This window comes from Pteronotus mesoamericanus, unplaced genomic scaffold (assembly GCF_021234165.1).
Source record: "Pteronotus mesoamericanus isolate MK-2021 breed Mesoamerican mustached bat unplaced genomic scaffold, CSHL_Meso_final scaffold_54, whole genome shotgun sequence".
In the NCBI taxonomy this organism is placed as follows: domain Eukaryota; kingdom Metazoa; phylum Chordata; class Mammalia; order Chiroptera; family Mormoopidae; genus Pteronotus; species Pteronotus mesoamericanus.
The window spans coordinates 28,024,496-28,043,106 of NW_026555321.1; the positions used below are offsets into that span (position 1 = coordinate 28,024,496).

The 18,611-nt window shown below is 36.6% G+C and overlaps 1 protein-coding gene across 10 annotated transcripts in view; it reads right to left on the reverse strand.

Annotated features, from left to right (window-relative positions):
- The window catches only part of TFDP2 (transcription factor Dp-2), a 169,975-nt gene that overhangs the window by 32,043 nt on the left and 119,321 nt on the right, over positions 1–18,611 (reverse strand). For all 10 annotated transcript variants that reach the window (XM_054595460.1, XM_054595457.1, XM_054595453.1 and 7 more), the window contains 3 exons: positions 15,637–15,740; positions 10,853–10,974; positions 9,253–9,300 (listed from right to left, as the gene is read on the reverse strand). In XM_054595460.1, coding sequence (XP_054451435.1) covers positions 9,253–9,300; positions 10,853–10,974; positions 15,637–15,639 — 173 coding nt within the window. In that variant the 5' untranslated portion in view covers positions 15,640–15,740. The remainder of the gene's footprint in view (positions 1–9,252; positions 9,301–10,852; positions 10,975–15,636; positions 15,741–18,611) is intronic.

Genomic DNA, 18,611 nt, shown 5'->3' on the forward strand with positions numbered 1-18,611 from the left:
AATAAGTGTGTACACAGCACAAAGAGAGATGACCAAACTTCATGTGCCTCTTAATGGAAGAACATACCACTATCTATACATAGTCTTGCCAAAGGATTGAACATTAATCTCATAAAGCCTCTGACTCTCATTGCCAAACTACAGGAAATCCAGAAAACAGAGGAAAATATATTAAGATGCATATGAGTATGCAATCAACAAAACCTAGACTGTGAGAAATTCCATAGGTCAAATAGTCTCATTTCTTCAACAACTAAAGTATAAGGAAAATAATAGGACAGAGGGGAAAGCTATATAAAAAAGAGACACCAAATTTTTTCTTTAATGGGCAAGACTAAAATGTAGTGCCAAAGGAGGCACATTTAAGTGATAAAACTACTTACACATGCAAGAAGCGATTACTATAAAAGTCACAAGAATGGTTATTTATAGGGGTGAGAGAGGATCGTGACTAGGACGGGACACATGGAAGGGCTCCTGGGCTTATAATTCTTGAGCTCGGGATGGTTACAAGAGTGTGTGCCTTAAAGGGTTCATCAGTCGTCCATTCGCTTTTTGATGATTTTCTGTATCTGCATTTTATTTTACAAAAAATTACAATATGACATTTGAAACAACTGTAAATTTGAATACTTGCTAGATATTTGATATTAAGGAATCACTGTTAGTTTTCTTAGGTATAATAACGAGATAGACATGTTATAGAAAGGTGTCTTTTTAGACATAAACACTGAGATATTTATGATGGAAATGATAGGATTCTGGGATTTGCTTTAAAATAATATAGGAGGGGGCATATTTAAATAAGATATGGCATAAATTGATCAGTGTTGAAATTCAGAGATGGGTACATAGGCGGCTTATAAATGAACCATCTACTTTTATATTTAAAATTCTCTAAAATAAAGAGTTAACTAAAAAAAGAAGAGAATCAGAACAGTTCAACCATACCTTTGATTATTTACACAGGGTCCAGTCCTTAGCCTCCCAGTTTCCTACGCTCAGACCAGCCTTCTCAGGAAGGGGTCCTTACACATGACACCACCATATTAACACAAAGGAAAACTCAACATGTACAATACGTAACTCTGGCTCCTACTGCAGCTCTTATCTACAGTAGCTGAGTGACAACCATCCACCCAATCACCAAGCCAGCACACCAGATTCATTCTATGCTCCCTAATTGATCTAATTTTATCAAATCTAATTAACTTAACCTCTTCTATCTGTTCCCACTGCCCTAGTTCGGGCCCTTATCTCTCTCAGCCTATAACTAGGACCTTGTAATTGCTCTCCCTTGTGCTGTGTAGATGCATTTCAATCCTTCCTCCACATGGCCATTACAGGGATCTTTCTAATAAACCCGACTACGTCCCTATCCTGTTTAAACCTGGTGGTGGTGGTGGTGGTGGTGGAAAATAGTAAATACTTAGTGAATGTTAAGTAAGTGCTGGTCAGTGTTCTAAGTAATTTCATTTTGGAAAAGAATCCCCCAGTTCCCATTTGCTATACTGTCTTCCATGCAAAGCCCATTCTATGCTAAGTAACCCTTAGTTTGGTGCGTTGAGATACAAATGGCTAGTCACACATAGGTTTATATCATTAATACAAGTTAGGTGACAAAAGTAAGAACTGCTAAAAATAGGAGTACAGGAGTTATTTGGAAGGAAATATGTTGTGTATGGGGTTTTATATTTAGGTTAAAAACTGGATAATGGCTTAAAGTAAATAAAATTCTTGACTCAGTGTTTATATACTTTTAAAAGCCAGGGACAAAGCAGGCTGTTGTTTTTCATGTAATTCTAGTCTTTTTAAAAAAGAGAGTCCTGGCTGGAGTGGCACAATGGATTGAGTGCCGGCCTGCAAACCAAAGGGTTGCCAGTTCAATTCCCAGTCTAACGCACATGTCTGAGTTTCAGGCCAGGTCCCCAGGAGGGGGTGCACAAGAGGCAACCACACATTGATGTTTCTCTCCCTCTCTTCCTCCTTTCCCCTCTCTCTAAAAATAAATAAAATATTTAAAAAAGGGAGAGAGCAATAAAATAATCATAGGGTAGTTTGGGGCGATTGCTTGCCTTACCCTTTACAGTCATACATGGGTAATACTTAACGAAGAAAACTAAACACAGTCCTTAAATAAGAACAACTAGACTTTGAATGCTGAAGAACACACTCCTGAAACATAAATACAAGACTACATAAAAGAGTTTTATGGGTTCAGTACATGAGTTGATAATAAACTTGAGGAGAGTTATGGTTAAATATCATCACTGGTAAACTATTTATAGTTACATATTTTGAGAAGTTTGTTTCATTTAACTCTGACCCAGTCTTTATCCATCAGAAAAACGGGGACACAAATATCGGTCTCACAGGGATATTGCAAGGATTAAATGATAGAGTTTGCATAAAACATTTGGTACACCTGAGGTGATTTTCCTCTTTGTGAGCTCAAGAATTTTTATAACCAATATAGAACTGAATGTTGACTCAATCAAGAAATTAAGCTTTTTCTTTGAAAGGTTGGTAGAGCATGTGCCAAAACCTCATCAATGTCTCTATACTAAAATTCAGCAATAGTTAGGACAGCCAATACCTACTGTACACAGATAAGAGATTTGGTCCTAGCAACCCATTCTATATAAAAACTTCTTTAACAATTAAGGGAACAATGCCTCTAGTTAAAAAAGAAAAATTAAAAGGTAAAAGGCTATATAAAGAACTCAATTCAACTCCACAACAACCAAAAAAAAGAACCCAAAAACAAAAACACAACTCAATTAAAAAATGGGCAAAAGAATTGAACAAAGAAGATATACAAATGGTCAATAAGCACATAAAAAAAAGCCCAATATCACTAGGGAAATGCAAATCAGAACCATAATGACATACCACTCACACCCATTCGGATGGCTATTATTAAAAACAAAAACAAAAACAAGAAGCGCTGTGAGGATGTGGAGAAACTGGAATCCTTGCGCATTGCTGATGACAATGTAAAGTGGGTGTAGAAAATATTATGGTGGTTCTTCAAAACTTTAAACAGAATTACCATATGATCGAGCAATTCCACTTTTGGGGCTACACCTAGAGGAACTGAAAGCAGAGTCCAACAGATATATGTATATCCATGTTCATAGCAGCAATATTCACAAGAGCCAAAAGGTGAAAATGATCCGAACAGCCATCAGCAGATGAATAGGTAAAAAGAAAAATGCGATGCATACAGTACATATAATGCAATATTATTCAGCCTCAAAAAAAGAATGAAATTCTGAAACATACTACAACATGAATGAACCCTGAAGACCTGATAAATGAAACACGCCAGGCATGAAGGGGTAAGTATTGCATGATTCCTCTACCTAGAATGGTCAAAATCACAGAGACAGAAAGCAAAACTCGCTACTGGACCCAGGGGGAGGTGGGGAGTTACTGCTTGATTGGGTACACAGAGTTTCAGCATGGGGTCGTCAGAAAAGTTCTAGAGATGGACAGTGGTGATAGCTGTACAGTAATTTATTTTCTCAGTGGTTCTTCTGGTTTCGAACTTGTTTACGTTGTCTTTCATGCTTAAATGTTGATGGTTCCATGGCTTCATTAGCCAGTATATCTCTATAAAATAAAATGCTGTGGCTTTAGCATTTCACCATTAATTATGGCTAAAACATCAAACTCTATACAAAAGAGGTCACGTTTCTAAACAAAACAAATACAAACTCTATTCTTCATTCTTTAAATCACTTCCATTGTCACATTTAGTTTATTACGAATGCTGCCACACTCAGAAAAGATGTGCCTTTTCTTGGCAAAAATAGTTCAGGAATGCCTGATTAACCATCATAAAATAAGAATTTAAAATAATACAAAATTTACTTTTCTAATTTAGCTAATAATTTTAAATAAACTTAATACCAGATTTGTTTAAAAAATTGAAATGGTTGTAAAAATGTTATAAAAATAAATGCCAAAAAATGCCTACATTTCACACATCCTCTATATGCTTTTGGGTTACATTAGACAAATTAATGTTACATATATTTTGTAACATTAATTTGTCACATGCTATAAAATGTCACATGCTATAAAAATTAGCTCAAAATGCACCAAAGACCTAAATGTAAGAGCAAAAACTATAAAACTCTTAGAAAAAAAATAGGCATATATCTTTTGTGACTTTAGATTTGGCAACTTTTTCTTTTAGATATGACACCAAAAGCATAAGTAACAGGAGAAGAAAAACAGGTAACATAACATAGTCTAAATTAAAACCCTTTGAGCTTCAAAGGATACCATCAAGTAGGTGAAAAAGACAACCCACAGAATAGAATTTTTTTGCAAATTGTAAAGTGTCTTGTATCTATATTTTTAAAAGCCCTTACAACTCAGTAATGAAATGACAGTCTCCAGGATCTGAGCAGACAGATGTTAGTCAAAGATGATACACAAACAGCCAATAACCACAGGAGAAATTGCTCAATACCATCAGCCATTGGGGAAATGAAAATCAACCCTAACGAAATAGATCCACATAAAAGAGACAGATATGTGTTCACAAAGATGTGGAGAAATTGGAATCTTTTGCTGGTGAAAATACAGAATGGTACAACCACTCTGGAAAATAGTCTGACAGTTATTCAAAAGGCCAAAGAATTACCATATGACCCAGCAATTCCATTCCATACAAGAAAAAGAAAAACTTAAATCCATATAAAAACTAGTTCACAAATGTTTACAATAGCATCATTCACAATAGCCAAAAAGTAGAAACAACTTAAAATGTCCAAATAGACAAAATGTGATATACCCACACAATGAAATATTATTCAGTAATAAAAAGAAATGAAGTACTAATTTATGCCACAGGGTGGATGAACCTTGAAATTAAGCTAAAGGAAAGAAGCCAGTCAGAAACTCAACCAAAGCAGGGGTCCTGCTTCCTTGAGATGAACTTTCTGGGTTTCAGCCTGAGGAACTGTCTTTGGTGTAATTTCTCTGTTTGTAGAGATGGGATGGGAGGTACAAGGGCAAGGACGTGGAGGACTGGGAAGGTTTAGGTGGCTGAGGTGCTCCTTGGGTATTTTTCACTCCGCACCCTCGTTACTCCCCCAATAGCTCTTCCTTGCTAGTTACACGTGCAGACTCCAGGCCGGAGGCCCTCCGGGCCAGGGCGGGGCAGGGCGGGGCAGGGCGGGGACAGCTCCCATCCCCAACGCGGACTTCTCTGCGTGTTTTGAGGTGTGGATTTCTCTACTTTCACTCGTCTTTCATTATAATCACACTAGTTTTCATCTTCCAATTGGAAAAAATCTGTAACTCTACCACTTTCTACAGCACTTTTGGAGATTTATTTCCTTTTATTAGTTTTGCATGAAAATGTCAATAGGATTTTAGGGGTTAGGGTGTAAACGTGGTGTTCAGTTTATCATCCTTAACTGAAATCTTCCTTTCTAAATCTTAAACAGATAGAGTTTACATGCTCTCTTAGAACCTGAGCTCTTTGAAACACCAAGATCACCTTTCTAAATGACACTAAATTTGGCCACAGGATGTAAACACTATGGCCATAAATCAAATAAAAGAACCAGCAGGAAGCATTCTTTAACAAATAAAACCAAACTGAGAAATTAAGAAATAAGAAAATAAAACTACTAATATAGTATAGTTTGAAAAACATGTTATATTTCTATAATAATTTCATTTTAAGTATTCAAAAAGATTGTGCCCAAAGAATTAAAGTATTTCTCTTTCTAGGGACTTAACAAGAATCCACAACCAGTACCCTTTTTATATTTTCCTAATAATAATTTATTTTTATTTACAAAAATAATATAAAACTAAAATTTGTAGTATAAAGCAGTATACCCCATGTATAATAAATGTGTTCCATTTAAATAAATTATGTATTATATAATAAAAACTGTATTTCTTATTAAAATGAGTAAACCAGAATATTTAAATCAGCAAGATAATTTAGTAATTTGATAAAGTAATTTAGAAAAAAAAACCCCTCACTTTCCCGTAAATATGTTTACCATTGGGTATGTGTCTGGAGTGTGGCGGGGGGAAGGGGGGAAACTTGAGATGGGAAATAAACGTTTATTCCTCATGGACCTTTACTCTCTCCCTCCTTGGGTATGTCATCCAGGCCTATGACCATTTACACGCTGATGAACTACTTCCATACTAATGATACTATCACTTAGATAACTAATAAAATTCTTGAACTTCCTATATCTAAAACAAAACGCAATCCCTCCCCAAACCTAACAACAATAAATGTAAATGACATCCATATTCCCCCAGCGGTTCATGCAAAAAAAAAAAAAACACCCAAAAACAAACCAAAAAACCATCCTTTATCGCCTCCATTCCTCTCTTCAATCTGTTATTAAACTCTGCTGGTTCTAGCTCCAAAACTAATTCATTTTTTCCCTATCTCCACTACAAGCCACTGCCTCCTATGATACCTTCTAACAGACTTCCCTGCTTCGGTTCTTATCTCCTTAGAATCCATTTCAGTAGCCAATGTAAATTAGATGTCATTTCTCTTCTTAAAACCCTCTTTACAAATAAAAACCAAATTCCTTTGGTTTTACTGTGACCTGTAAGTCGGTCCATGATCCGACTGCTGCCCACCTCTCCATCCTCGGCTCCTATCACTTGCCTTTCTTACTATCTCCAAGCCACTGTGCTTCCCCAAATACAGCAACCCGGTTCCTCCTTTAGTTTTACAGTTGCCATTCCCCCTGCCTGGAATCCCTGGCTGCCCCACATCACCGGGCGATTTACACGCCTGACCTCTTTGCATTCAAATGTGATCTCCTCAGAGAGGCTTTCTCTAAGGCAGCCACCCTGCTGCCAGTAATGTGCCATCCACCCTTTTATTCTTTTTCATACCACCTACCACAGTCGAAAGTTTAGTGTCCACCCCCATATCAACTCTTTAAGGGCAGAGACTTTTCTCTTATTTATCATGCTCTCCGATGCCTAGAACACAGCAACCCTTAACAGATCTTCAAAATATGTGTTGGATGAACAAACGTCATCGGCATCATTAAGCAGTTACAGATATTAACTATAAAGATTTTGATTATTATTAACTTATAGTATAAGTTGTATTAGTTTATTTTAAATAAAATTTTAACTGAATTCCAACACAAAAAAAGATATTAAGGACCAGTAGAAGTCCCAAAGCAAAAGCAGACCTATTTGGAAGAGATGCATTTAGAAGACACCATCAGATTCTGTCCAAAGGTTAAAAGAGAAAGTGAACAAACATCTTCCAGGATCAAAACCCCATGCAAGACCAGAAACGGAATTTTCACAGCTCCTTCTCCTGCAAACTCTGTGATAAGAAGCCCAGTGGATCAGAATACAGGGAAAAACTGTTGAGAATCTCTCTTCCAGGGACCCCACCAACCCACCAAACAAGTTCTTCAGAAACCAACTTGCTTTTGCAAAGGACCTTAACCAAGGAACAACTGTGTAAAACACACCTCAAGTTGTACTGTCAAGCAGTAAGATGAGGATAAAAAACTTGTAACTATCTGCATATATTGATGTATAAATCCCTGAGGAAAACTAATAAAAATATTTACATAGCAAACTAAAATCTACATATGAGACACAGAAGAAATAAAGATTAACCTAGAGTTGAGAGCTGGCTTTTTAAACCTGAACACTTGGGAGAAGGGAAACAAAGACTTTTTGCAGCACTGTACAAAAATACAATAAATTTGGAGGAAATTAAACATTTGTAAGAACAATAATAAAAACCACATGTAGTCATTTTTGTGGTTTGATTAGGGAGAGGGATTCATTACAGAAAAATTATATTAAAAAACAAAAAGAGAATAATAAAAACCATTAGCAAAATAAAAAAGCCACTGAACCAGATGTAGAAAGACAAAGCCGAATCAATGGTTATTCTAACAAATTTAACCTAGCACTTTTAATGTGATCTTTTGAGGCCTTTTTCTTACAAAGGAGAAAATAAAGAGAATCTTATTTTTATACTGTTTGCAATAACAGCTGCCAACAATCATAACTAATGAATAGTTCTATTTTAAGGCCTTAAACATTGCTAAATACATTTGTAAGGACTTACACTCCTACCCTTTCCTAGGATAAATACAAAGACCAGTATCAGTTGGAAAGTGTAATTTCCATTAGAGAGAAAAGAACATTTTGTCATATATTTCTATATGATACAGTAGTTCCTCAGAGATGATTTTGTGTTCAAAGCAGTTAAGAACCAAGAAGCAAGCAACAAGAGCCACCAAGGAATTAAAGCAGAGCTGTGTCAATATAAGAATACACACTTTTAAAATATATAGCCCAAGGTCCTCACTCAGAGCCCATTCCCTTTTATTTTAGACTGAATTCTAACACAGTTGGCCATCTAGCTTCTCAGTGCCCAGCAAGTGAAGGATGACAGCAAACTAGGAAATGTAAAAGACAGACAACTTTTATATTGAGAGCAGATAACCTAACAGGAGAAAGGAGACTGAAATACCATTGAAAAAGGGAATTACAAAATCTTAGAATCAAAAATAAAATTTAAAAGCATAACTGGCAAGGTGTTATTTAAAACAGTAATAATCTTACAGAATTCAACTGCCTGTAAGACCAGGCATCTTATTTTAGCAGTGCAACATTAATATCGTACTCAGCACAGTGGCTTGCGTGGAATACTGAACTTATGTTCAACAATGACTAGAAAGTGAATTTTCAATCCTGCAGAAAGTGACAGTTTTCAGTCCTGGAGTTTTACACTTGGTACGTAGGCACTTATAGTTTTTCAACAGACCACAGGTGGTTCTGATGCACACTGAGAACTGAGAAGCACTATCCTAATAATCTAAGGAAAGGTTACATTGTACTTGATGTATTATTTAAGAAAGAAGTAAGAATTCACTATGATCTTTAAATGTGTTCAGTAAAGTTTGTAGAAGGTTTGGGCATGCCGAGGTAATGTGGAGCATTCACTTTGGTAGAATGCATCATCTCCCAAAAGGAGGGAGGGGGCTAACTGACATACTACCAAAGCCAATCTACTCACAGGATAATTTCTTTTAAAACCATATAAATAAAATAAATAATGTAGTATGAAATAATGGTAGAAACTCAATAAAGTCAAAGTTATTGTGTATAAAAACATCTCACTAACTTAAACTAACGCAAAGTCTGGGAACCAAACCTCTCTACGCAGTAGCATCTCCCAAACAAAATACTCACACTCATACTCACCTTTCTGAAAAATCAGTGTCTATAAATTCTCTAGCCCGTTTTCTATCACTAAAAAGAAGAAAAAAAAGCATAAAAAGAACACATATAAACACTACTTTATTTCATGAATAATTTATTGTAACTTGTCTAATTCTACAACAAATATATCCAAACACAAAACTAACTAATCATTTAAGATGCATCCATAAAATAAAAACTTAAATTTTACCAAAGGACCAAGAAATCACATGATAACCTTGTTTGAAATGAGATCAATGAATCTTTAAGGAGGAAAACACTGCAGGTTTACAAGGAAAAAGACACAGAGAATTTTTATTTACTCTGGAATGACTGACTATAAAAACACTGCCAACCATACCACCCCCAACATAAAGCGCAGCTGGGGCTGAAAACATTCGAACCCTGGTCATCTCCAAAGTGAGCCAACCCCACCTGCACACGCGTAGCGTTCATGTTATAATCTCCCAGGGCTGTGCAGAAATCCCGGTGACTCTTACACCCACATGAGAATGCTCATAATGACTGAGTCAAGGCCACAGAAGCACAGGTGGTTCTGCCATCTCATCTCATTTGATAATGGAAAAGTATGAATACATATGAAACTCTTCTGTCTCTGTGCGTGCGTGCATGTGGGTAGGTATATGAAGATGTATATGGCTTAAAATACTTTGTCAGGATTATTTCATTAATTTGTTTAATAATCTTGAAGCAAGGAGATTTTTCCTCAACCAAGATTTATTGTCTGCCAACTAGAACTTACAGTTCTAAGTCAAAGATAGAACTACCAGCACAGTATTTAAATAATGATCTAAATAACTTCTAAAGTGACAGAATGAAGTTTTGAGTAATTAGTTTTACTATTTGTTTTTCTTTTATGGAAACAAGAGATGTTTAAATTAGTGGAAAAATGCTTAGTAATGGTATTTTACAGGTAAAGATGAAACAAGTGAAGCTTTGATACCACTCAGCAACACAGAAGAAATATGAACTGCCCAGTATTTCAAAACAATCAAGGGGAAACTCAATGAAAAGTTCAATATACTTGGCCTCTTTCTCCTAGTTCCTTTTATGGTTTTTAAGGAAATAAGAATTCATAAGAGAAATTCTGAGTATAGTCAACATTGAATGTATCTTTTTGTATTTTTGACATACATGACAAACATTGTATGTTTGTATAGTTACATTTTATATTGTTTTGACATCTTCAAAGCAGCTAAATGCCATAATCATATAAAGTTGCCTTTCAGAGCTGAAAAAAGCCAGAAGATTCAGGTATAAGTTTTTATACTCTTTTTCTCTCTTTTAAAACGGTTGCTCAAAAAAAAAAAAAAAAAAAAAAAAAAAGATGAGTGAGTAAATAAAAAGTCTCCAGTACCTGTGAAAAAAAATAAATATAAAGATAAAATAAAATGGTTGCTCCATAAATGGTTTCTATCTAAGATATGAAGTGAACTAAAATAAGTAATTATAAAGGAGACACATTCGTCTTTAAAAACTAGATTAGTATAAAACAAGAACAGAAGACAAGGTTGTGAGGAAAACGGTTACAGCTTTTTAAAAAAAAAAAGCTTAAACACTGGCAACTGATAACAGCTCTTACCTGGGGACCCAGCCGGTAGCCTCTGCTATGTGCGTCTGAGTGACCATCGCCGGCGCAGGGGTGTACGGGCTCCCGATCAGAACACTTCCTGAGCTGGTTAGTCTCTGAGGTGTGCTTATAATCTGTAATTAAGGACAAAGGAAATAATAGTCTCAGTTATTAAGAAAAGCCTACGGGCACAAAATAATGTTGATGGCTAACCTATATACAAGGAGGAAACTTTATTGCCTAAAATGCACTTACTATTAATCATCTAAAATATGAGCAATACCTCTCATTTCTTTATATGAATCAAAGTACAGTATCCTGAATACTGACATGAGGCCACAATGCAGGTTTCGGCAAGTGAAGAGCAATTTGGAAGGATTAAGCTGGCAACTGACAATGTTTTAAAAATCAGAAAAACAAAAAGTTTTCTTTGAAATTACAGAACCTAATTCCAGTTAAGCTTGATTTACTAGAACCGGGGTAACAGTAAATCAGATCTTCACAGTCCAAAATATTTCCAAAGACATGACACATTGTAGGTTATTACCCAGATGCAATTTTATCTTTTTTCCAAGAGCATTATTTCCTCATGTCATTAAATATTCTTCAAAGACATATTATATTCCATCATTTAAACTTCTTATTCCCTCTCAGATATATGGATATTCAATCATTCAATATTATACACCATGCTGTGATAAACATTTTTGTACAACGATCTTAGCCTTAATTCCTATTTCCTAAGGCCAGATTCTGGAAATGGAACTCAGGACATGAAACACAAGTTCCTTGGTATGTCTTACCAAATTGCTTTTCAGGTCTCTTAACTTTCATTTGTACATAGAATATTTCCCCCCCCCAAATGTTTATCATAATTAATCTGAAAACAATTTAGCATTCTGGTAAAATCTTTTAAAGTGTTTTCATTAAAAAAAAAAAAAAAAGGGCAGTGAATAGGGGTATTAGTGAAACAAGACTGTCCCCACCCCAGATAACTGTCGCAGGGGTGGCTGGCCGCAGAGGCTCTACTTCTGTAGGCCTGGGAAAATGTTCGTAATAGTGAGGTTTTGTTTAAGTGCCAATTGAGAGGGAAAAGCATCAATATGGATGTATACTTTTTAAACGGCAGCTCTTAAAACAAAAGAAATACTTTTATTTCTACTACCTTATGTAAGTCAAAATGCTAACTGATTTTTTGTCTTCCCGATTAAATGAAACCTGTTTTGGCAGCCAGGGGCTAAGCTGAGTCATTAAGTTAGTTGCCAACTTGCTCCACACTGAACCTCAGGGAAGAATTCATCTGCATTTCGCGCTCAGTTCAGATTTAGTCAAGTCTACTCAACATTTATTCATTTACTAAATACTTAAGAACTTTAGTTACCCTCTGTGTTTGGCATTATGCCAACTAGGGGCTAGGGAAATATTACAATATACAAGTGCCTAGGAAATAATTTTAGTAAGTTAATTTTATAATTCAAAAATAAAAACAAAAAACAATAAACAATGATAGGTGTCTGGAGAATTCTGACTCTCCACAAAATGCCAAGGATTATTAATCAGGGCATTCAGAAGCTTGCCTTGTGTGAAAATATGAATACTAGGTAATGTGTCTGGACCTCCTACATCCCTCTATGTATCCCATCTCACCTCCTCACCTACATTTCGGTGCAAGATCTGTGAGGGCAGAGAGTGTCTGCAGGGCCTAGCAGAACACTCACAGGATAAAATGTACTGAACGGAGACAGAAGACCCAGCTTTTAAGATGATGAAAAAAAGTAGTTTCTTTATTCACTGATACACTAGAAAGGATTATATAAAATCCAGCAAGAAAATACTCTACGATATAAAAGACAGTTCTCACCAATCACTACATCACATATTCAAATGTCCTCTTGACTGTGACAACTTAAGGAAAATTTGAGTATTTAATCAGTCTTTGGTCTACTCTTTTGAGAGCAGGGGTCTTCAAAAAGCAATTCTAAGTGTTCCACCCTACCCTTGGAACAGGCTCCATTACTTGTGCAGTATTACTACTAAGGAGTTCTTTCTCTGTATTTGTTACTAGCAGCCTACAGCCTCGGTTTTACTTGATTTAAAGGGCTTTGTAGGGAAAAAAAAAAGAAAGAAAGATGGAAAGGAAACAGAGCATAGGAAGACATAGTTATCATTACTGAGGATGACTTCGGAAATGAACTGCTATGTTCTAGTTTACTTTTTCTTCCTCTGTGTCAGACTGTCAGCTGGTACTCTTCTCTGGTCTGAGAGTGGTTAACAGTTCTCTGTTCCCTTCTTTTTAGCACAGGGCCTGGTACATAGTAAGTTCTTAATAAACATTTTCTGAATGAACAAATTGGGGATGATAGACTTGAATGGGAAAGACCAGTTGGAAGCTCACGTGAGATGCAATGAGTTTTTAAATTAGGACAGTGAGTCTTAAGAAACAAACCCGAAGGAAAGTTAACAGAACTGATCAACCACTGAATATTAGAAACTTATGTAAGTGATGAGTCAGACATGCCCGTAAAACTAAACCTTAATTTTGAAACCCCCAATTAAAATGAGACATAATTCGAGGCAATTACTTTAATATTCAGTTGATCTGATAAGGCCAATGAACATTTCAAGTTTACCTTCCCCTCAAAACCGTCCTCCCCCAAACAAAGACAATCTTAATTTAAATGTAATTGTGGTTTCTTTGACAATAGACTACAGTTAGGCAATGAAAATCATACAGCAATTGAACCTCATTCGAGAGATTTTCTGTCCTCAATCAGTGTATCTTATGTACCACTGCCACCTACAGTAAGAAAGCCAAGGGAGCATGTTATTCTGAAGGGGAAAAAAGCTATATAATTATAAAGTATTATATTAAAAGATTTCACTATTTCATGAAATTCTAGTTTTTAATATCAGAAACATGTAGTTTTAATCATATTTAAAAAATCATAAGGTCATATATATACACATACAGATGCCTTTAAGAAAAGGGCAAGTTTCCCAAACTAAAACAGTTACTGCTAGTTTTTAGAAACACCAAAAAAAGGTTTTTCTCAGGGACTTTTGAAATTTCTATCTACCATTAAGATTTGGCTTCCAAAAAGACATGAAATTTAAATTTGCCACAAGGAGAAATGAGGGCGGTTTTATTCAAGAATTTCTAATTAAACAAATATTTTTTAAAATCATGAATGAGAAATTGAAGGCCAAGGGACAATGTTCATAAGAGACAAGCAAGAGAAGAAGAAAGAAATGGCTCTAATGGGGGTCTACATCAATGAGGAAATCAAAACAAAAACTCTGGATTCTGGCCCAAAAGCTAAGAACTGCAAAAAAACACCTGAGAATTAGGGAGACACACATAGGCCTGGGGCTGGCCTGGTTTAAGGGACGGCCCGATCTCCTTTCTGTCTGACCCTTTTGCTGATTCTGAGGTTAGCAGTAATTGGGTAAGTATTATACCTAATTACCTATCATTGTCCGAACTGAAGCATGTAAAGACTTTCACGTACATTAGTTCAAACTGAAAATTGAAAGAGAAATTACATGTTTCCAAAAGAGAAATTCGAACTTGAGCCATCGTCACTAAAATACCAACAGAGAACAATATCTCAAAACAGAGGAATACTGTAAGGGCCAAACTCGTAAGAGTTTGTTTAATTTTGGTGTTTACCTAATCACATTTCAAAGTGCAGACTTTAAAGTTAGGTGCCCTCTCTCACCTGTACCTGCCGTAGTGGTTGAGGGGCAGCAAGATGCTAGCAAATGTTTGAAAATACACCTTGAACCACCTTGAAGTGGAAGCACTTACCTAAGCTTACGTTTCTATGAGGTTTGGAGCTAGATTACATTCTTCACATAGTTAGGGTAAATTGTTAGATCTTTGGCTTGGATTCTGTAGATAACTAACAGTTCTCAAGCGATCAGAAAAATGTCATGCCTAGAATGTCTTAAAATCTTAAAGACTTCCTGGAGCCAGTAGGTACATTAAAAGATATTTTTGTGTAAATAATTTTGTGTTTAACAGAGTCCTCAGTTCTGTACCTTATAGGCAAATTTTATCCTTACTGCACTATACATGAGAACATACAATGAGGAGCTGCTGTTCAAATGCTTACAAAGTTTTGCTGAGGGTGGTGAAGCCATTTAAATTAGGTATATTTCTTAGAGTAGTTGCATGCAACTTTGTTTATAAGTAAGGCTTTCTAAAAGTGCTGTACACTTCAAGCTCTAACAAAATTAATGAAATACCATCAGAAAAAGTTAAATATTTCTCATTTTCATCCATTATTTCTACTGTTAAATATTAAAATGAATTGGCACGTTATTCGCCTCTCAAATGTCCTTTAATCACCGATTTCAAACTAATAGCTCCAGATACAGGTTAACTAATGGGTCATGTACAATGTATATGAGAGCGCATAGTTTAGGGCAGTCAAGATTATTTTAAAAGTCAAAAAAAAAAAAAAAGGAAAGAAAAAAGGAAAAGAACATAAAAACAACAGATTTCAAAACAACTTAACCAAACAAGAAACAAGAGAAGACTCACAGAGGGAGCAAAAACGTCTTACACATGTGGAATTCACAGAACCAAATGCACAGAAATTAAACAATGAAGAGCACACGCCTTTCTTTTTCCCAAGACTTAAACAGTTACATTCAGATAAAAACAAAACTTCTTAAAAATCTGATTGAGGTAAGAAATTAACTGGAATATTTGACCATCTTTAGTACAATTATCCTTTAATTAGTCTTACCTAAGCAAAGTTTCAAATTTTAAGATTTGATAATTTTCTTACCATTTGGGGTCCAACATTCACATTTATTGGTCCTAGGGTTTTAGGTAAAATCTTTGTTGGTGAGTTGGTGCTGGAAACTGGATACGCAACAAATGAAATGTTACCTGAAATGGTATCGAAACACTGGGTTAATGTTCTGCAATATCAAGGCCACCTTCTAACCCCATGGTCCTAACCCCAGTTTTGTTTAAGTAATTTATAGTTATCTCATAAGTAAATTATAAACAAGAAGGCTTACTGAAAAGCCATGCCAACGACTGCTTTGTTGCAGTGAATACAATTAGTTCTGCTGAAGAGGAAATCTGTAAAATAAATAGTTTAGTCTATCTGACAATTAACTACTGGATATTTAGTTGGTTTTTTAGAGAAAAAAATAGAGCGAATACATAAGGCAAAGCATAGTTTAAATCAGAGTTGAGAAATCCAGTTACTTCTTTATTAGACATCATAAAACCAAAAAAAAAGTATGAAGTAAAATGTGTTAGAATTTCTTTATAGTATAAATACAAAATATTTATACTAAAACATGTTTTCAAAATATTGAGTTGGTAGTTTTTTGAGGTTTTATTACAATAGAGAAAAAAATATGATGCCACCTAGGTTAGTAATGTTGGAAACTGTGGGATTTGTACAGTGTTTTCAAGTGATTTCAACACTTTATATTTTAAATTAAGCTATCAAAGCACCACCCTGCAAAAAGGTCAACGAATAATCTTTGGAACTACCACATCAGCAACTTAACTGCTCCTGACAAATTTCAGTTTATCAATGTTTCTCTTAGAAGGTAACAGTGTAATTTGATACAACAAAGGGGATCACCCAGGAAGCATGTGAAAGAGCCACATTGAAACTCTGGGGGGGAAAAAAACAACATGTGAGAGAGAGCAGGACTACAAAAACACCTCCTTCTCAGTCTCCTTCCCCAGACGGCCCCCTTCCTCGGCCCCCTTCCTCGGCCCCCTTCCTCGGCCCCCTTCCTCGGCCGCCGAGGCTGGCCCATATTCCTTAATCCCCTTCCCTTACCTCCTGATTCTCAGCAGACACTCATTATCTCCTGCAGTCAGGATATCAGGCCACGGGGCTAAATTACAGCTCTTCTTCCTCAACCTGTGAACTTCTCTGCACCCTCATATTTTTACTTATTTCTTTCTGAGTGGAGGTTCTCATATAAATTACTTCTTTCATGTCTGCTCTACATTTCCTGTCTCCTCAAGGATCTCAGTCATCAATTACTATTCTGTCCCTTGAGTTTTCAACTGTGCCATTGGCGCTTCCCCTTCAGTTTCTCTCTCTGTCCATTTGTTGTGTATTATTTTTCCTCAATATCCATGTTTTAAAATCACATTCTTTATCTTTCTCAGCCTCGCTCAATACCCAAATAAAGCCTAATACCCAAATCTGCTTCTCTTTCATGTCGTCAGTCTTGGTATACAATGGAACATTGATCACGTCCACCCAGTGACCCAATCCAGAAATAATCACCCCCTCCGCAATCAACTGACCGTTTCCTACTTGTTATCTCTGTACCCTGGTTCCTTTGGGCCGTAGGTACTTCTTTAATTGGGAACCTTATTATCAAATCTGGTTTGAATGCAGTCACTGCTGTTCACAACCATGGTTGTACAGTGGAATTATCTGGGAAGCAATAAAAAATACCGATGCCTGGGTCCTGCCCGCAGGGCTGGTCATATAATTGATACAGTCAACTTGGGCATCAGACCGTTAACAGTTCTCCGGGTGGCCCCAACGCAGAGCCAGGGCTGGGCACCGCGGCTCTAACTGGATATCCTACTTCAAATAGCTTTCCTAGCCCCTCCAGACATCGATAACAAACCAGTCTTTCAACTGGTGAAACCGTCCTGGCCACTCCCCTTCAGCTTAAGGCCTTCAGAGGCCCCACAACACTTTCTCGACCTTTCAGACTCCTGAACAAGACACAAAGCTCCAGTTCGGAGATCTCACTCCAGCCTCCCTTCCCAGCTTCACCTTCAGCTTTTGCCCCCGACGTGCCCCCCACGCTCCAATCATGAAATACTGCAATTCCGGGAAAGGCCCCAGTTCAACTATGCCCTGGCTCTGGCGTACACCTTTCCTTGTGCTGAGACACCTGCCACCTCCTAACACTTCGAAATGGGATTTCATACCATTTTCTGAGTTATTACTATGTGCCAGAGTCTGCTCTAGTGGCGTCCCATACGCACGTCACCTCATTAAGGCTGAGGACAACAGTGTGAGATACAGCACTACTGGCTTCATTTTCTACATGAAGAAACTGGGATAGAGAGAGGCTAAAAGGCCTGCGCAAGGTCTCACAGCTGGTGAGAGCCCTGGCTCCCTCTGCCACCTATGCTGTGTGTGTGGCCTTCTCTTTGAAAGCTGTGCCCAGCCTCCGTGCTCTAGGTTCCGGGCGCCCTGCTTCTGGCTTTTCACACCGCCTGTTATCATTTACTTGTAGTTCTACGGTAAGTGGGCCGTGTCTCTCAGCTTTGTATCCCAGCTGATTTAGTCCCTGGTTTAGTCCCTGGTACATAATCGGTGCATGAAACTATAAAAACTGATTAGCATAGACCTTTCCTAATCTGGATGCCAGACTTCCCGTAATGTAGCCTACACTGTAGCTTTTCTTACTTTTTAACAGGTATCATGACTTACACTAAGTTTGAAGTAAATTTAAATACCAGGTCCTTATTTTTTGTTTGTTTTAAAAACATGACTGAACAACCAGTATTGAAATATACTGAACAACCAGTATATGAAATAGTTTCCTTACTCTGTAACTGTGCAACTGATTTTTTAAATAACGTATCTTATTAACTGCTAAAGAGTAAGGCTATTATCAAAACTCCCTAACCATGGTTATTCACTAGTTTAAGAATCCACCAAACTTGGAGAATAATAATCTACGATTCTAGGGGAGAAACGGCTACATAATTGACAGACATATGGCACAAGCTCAGTCGCAGGCAGGAGAACAC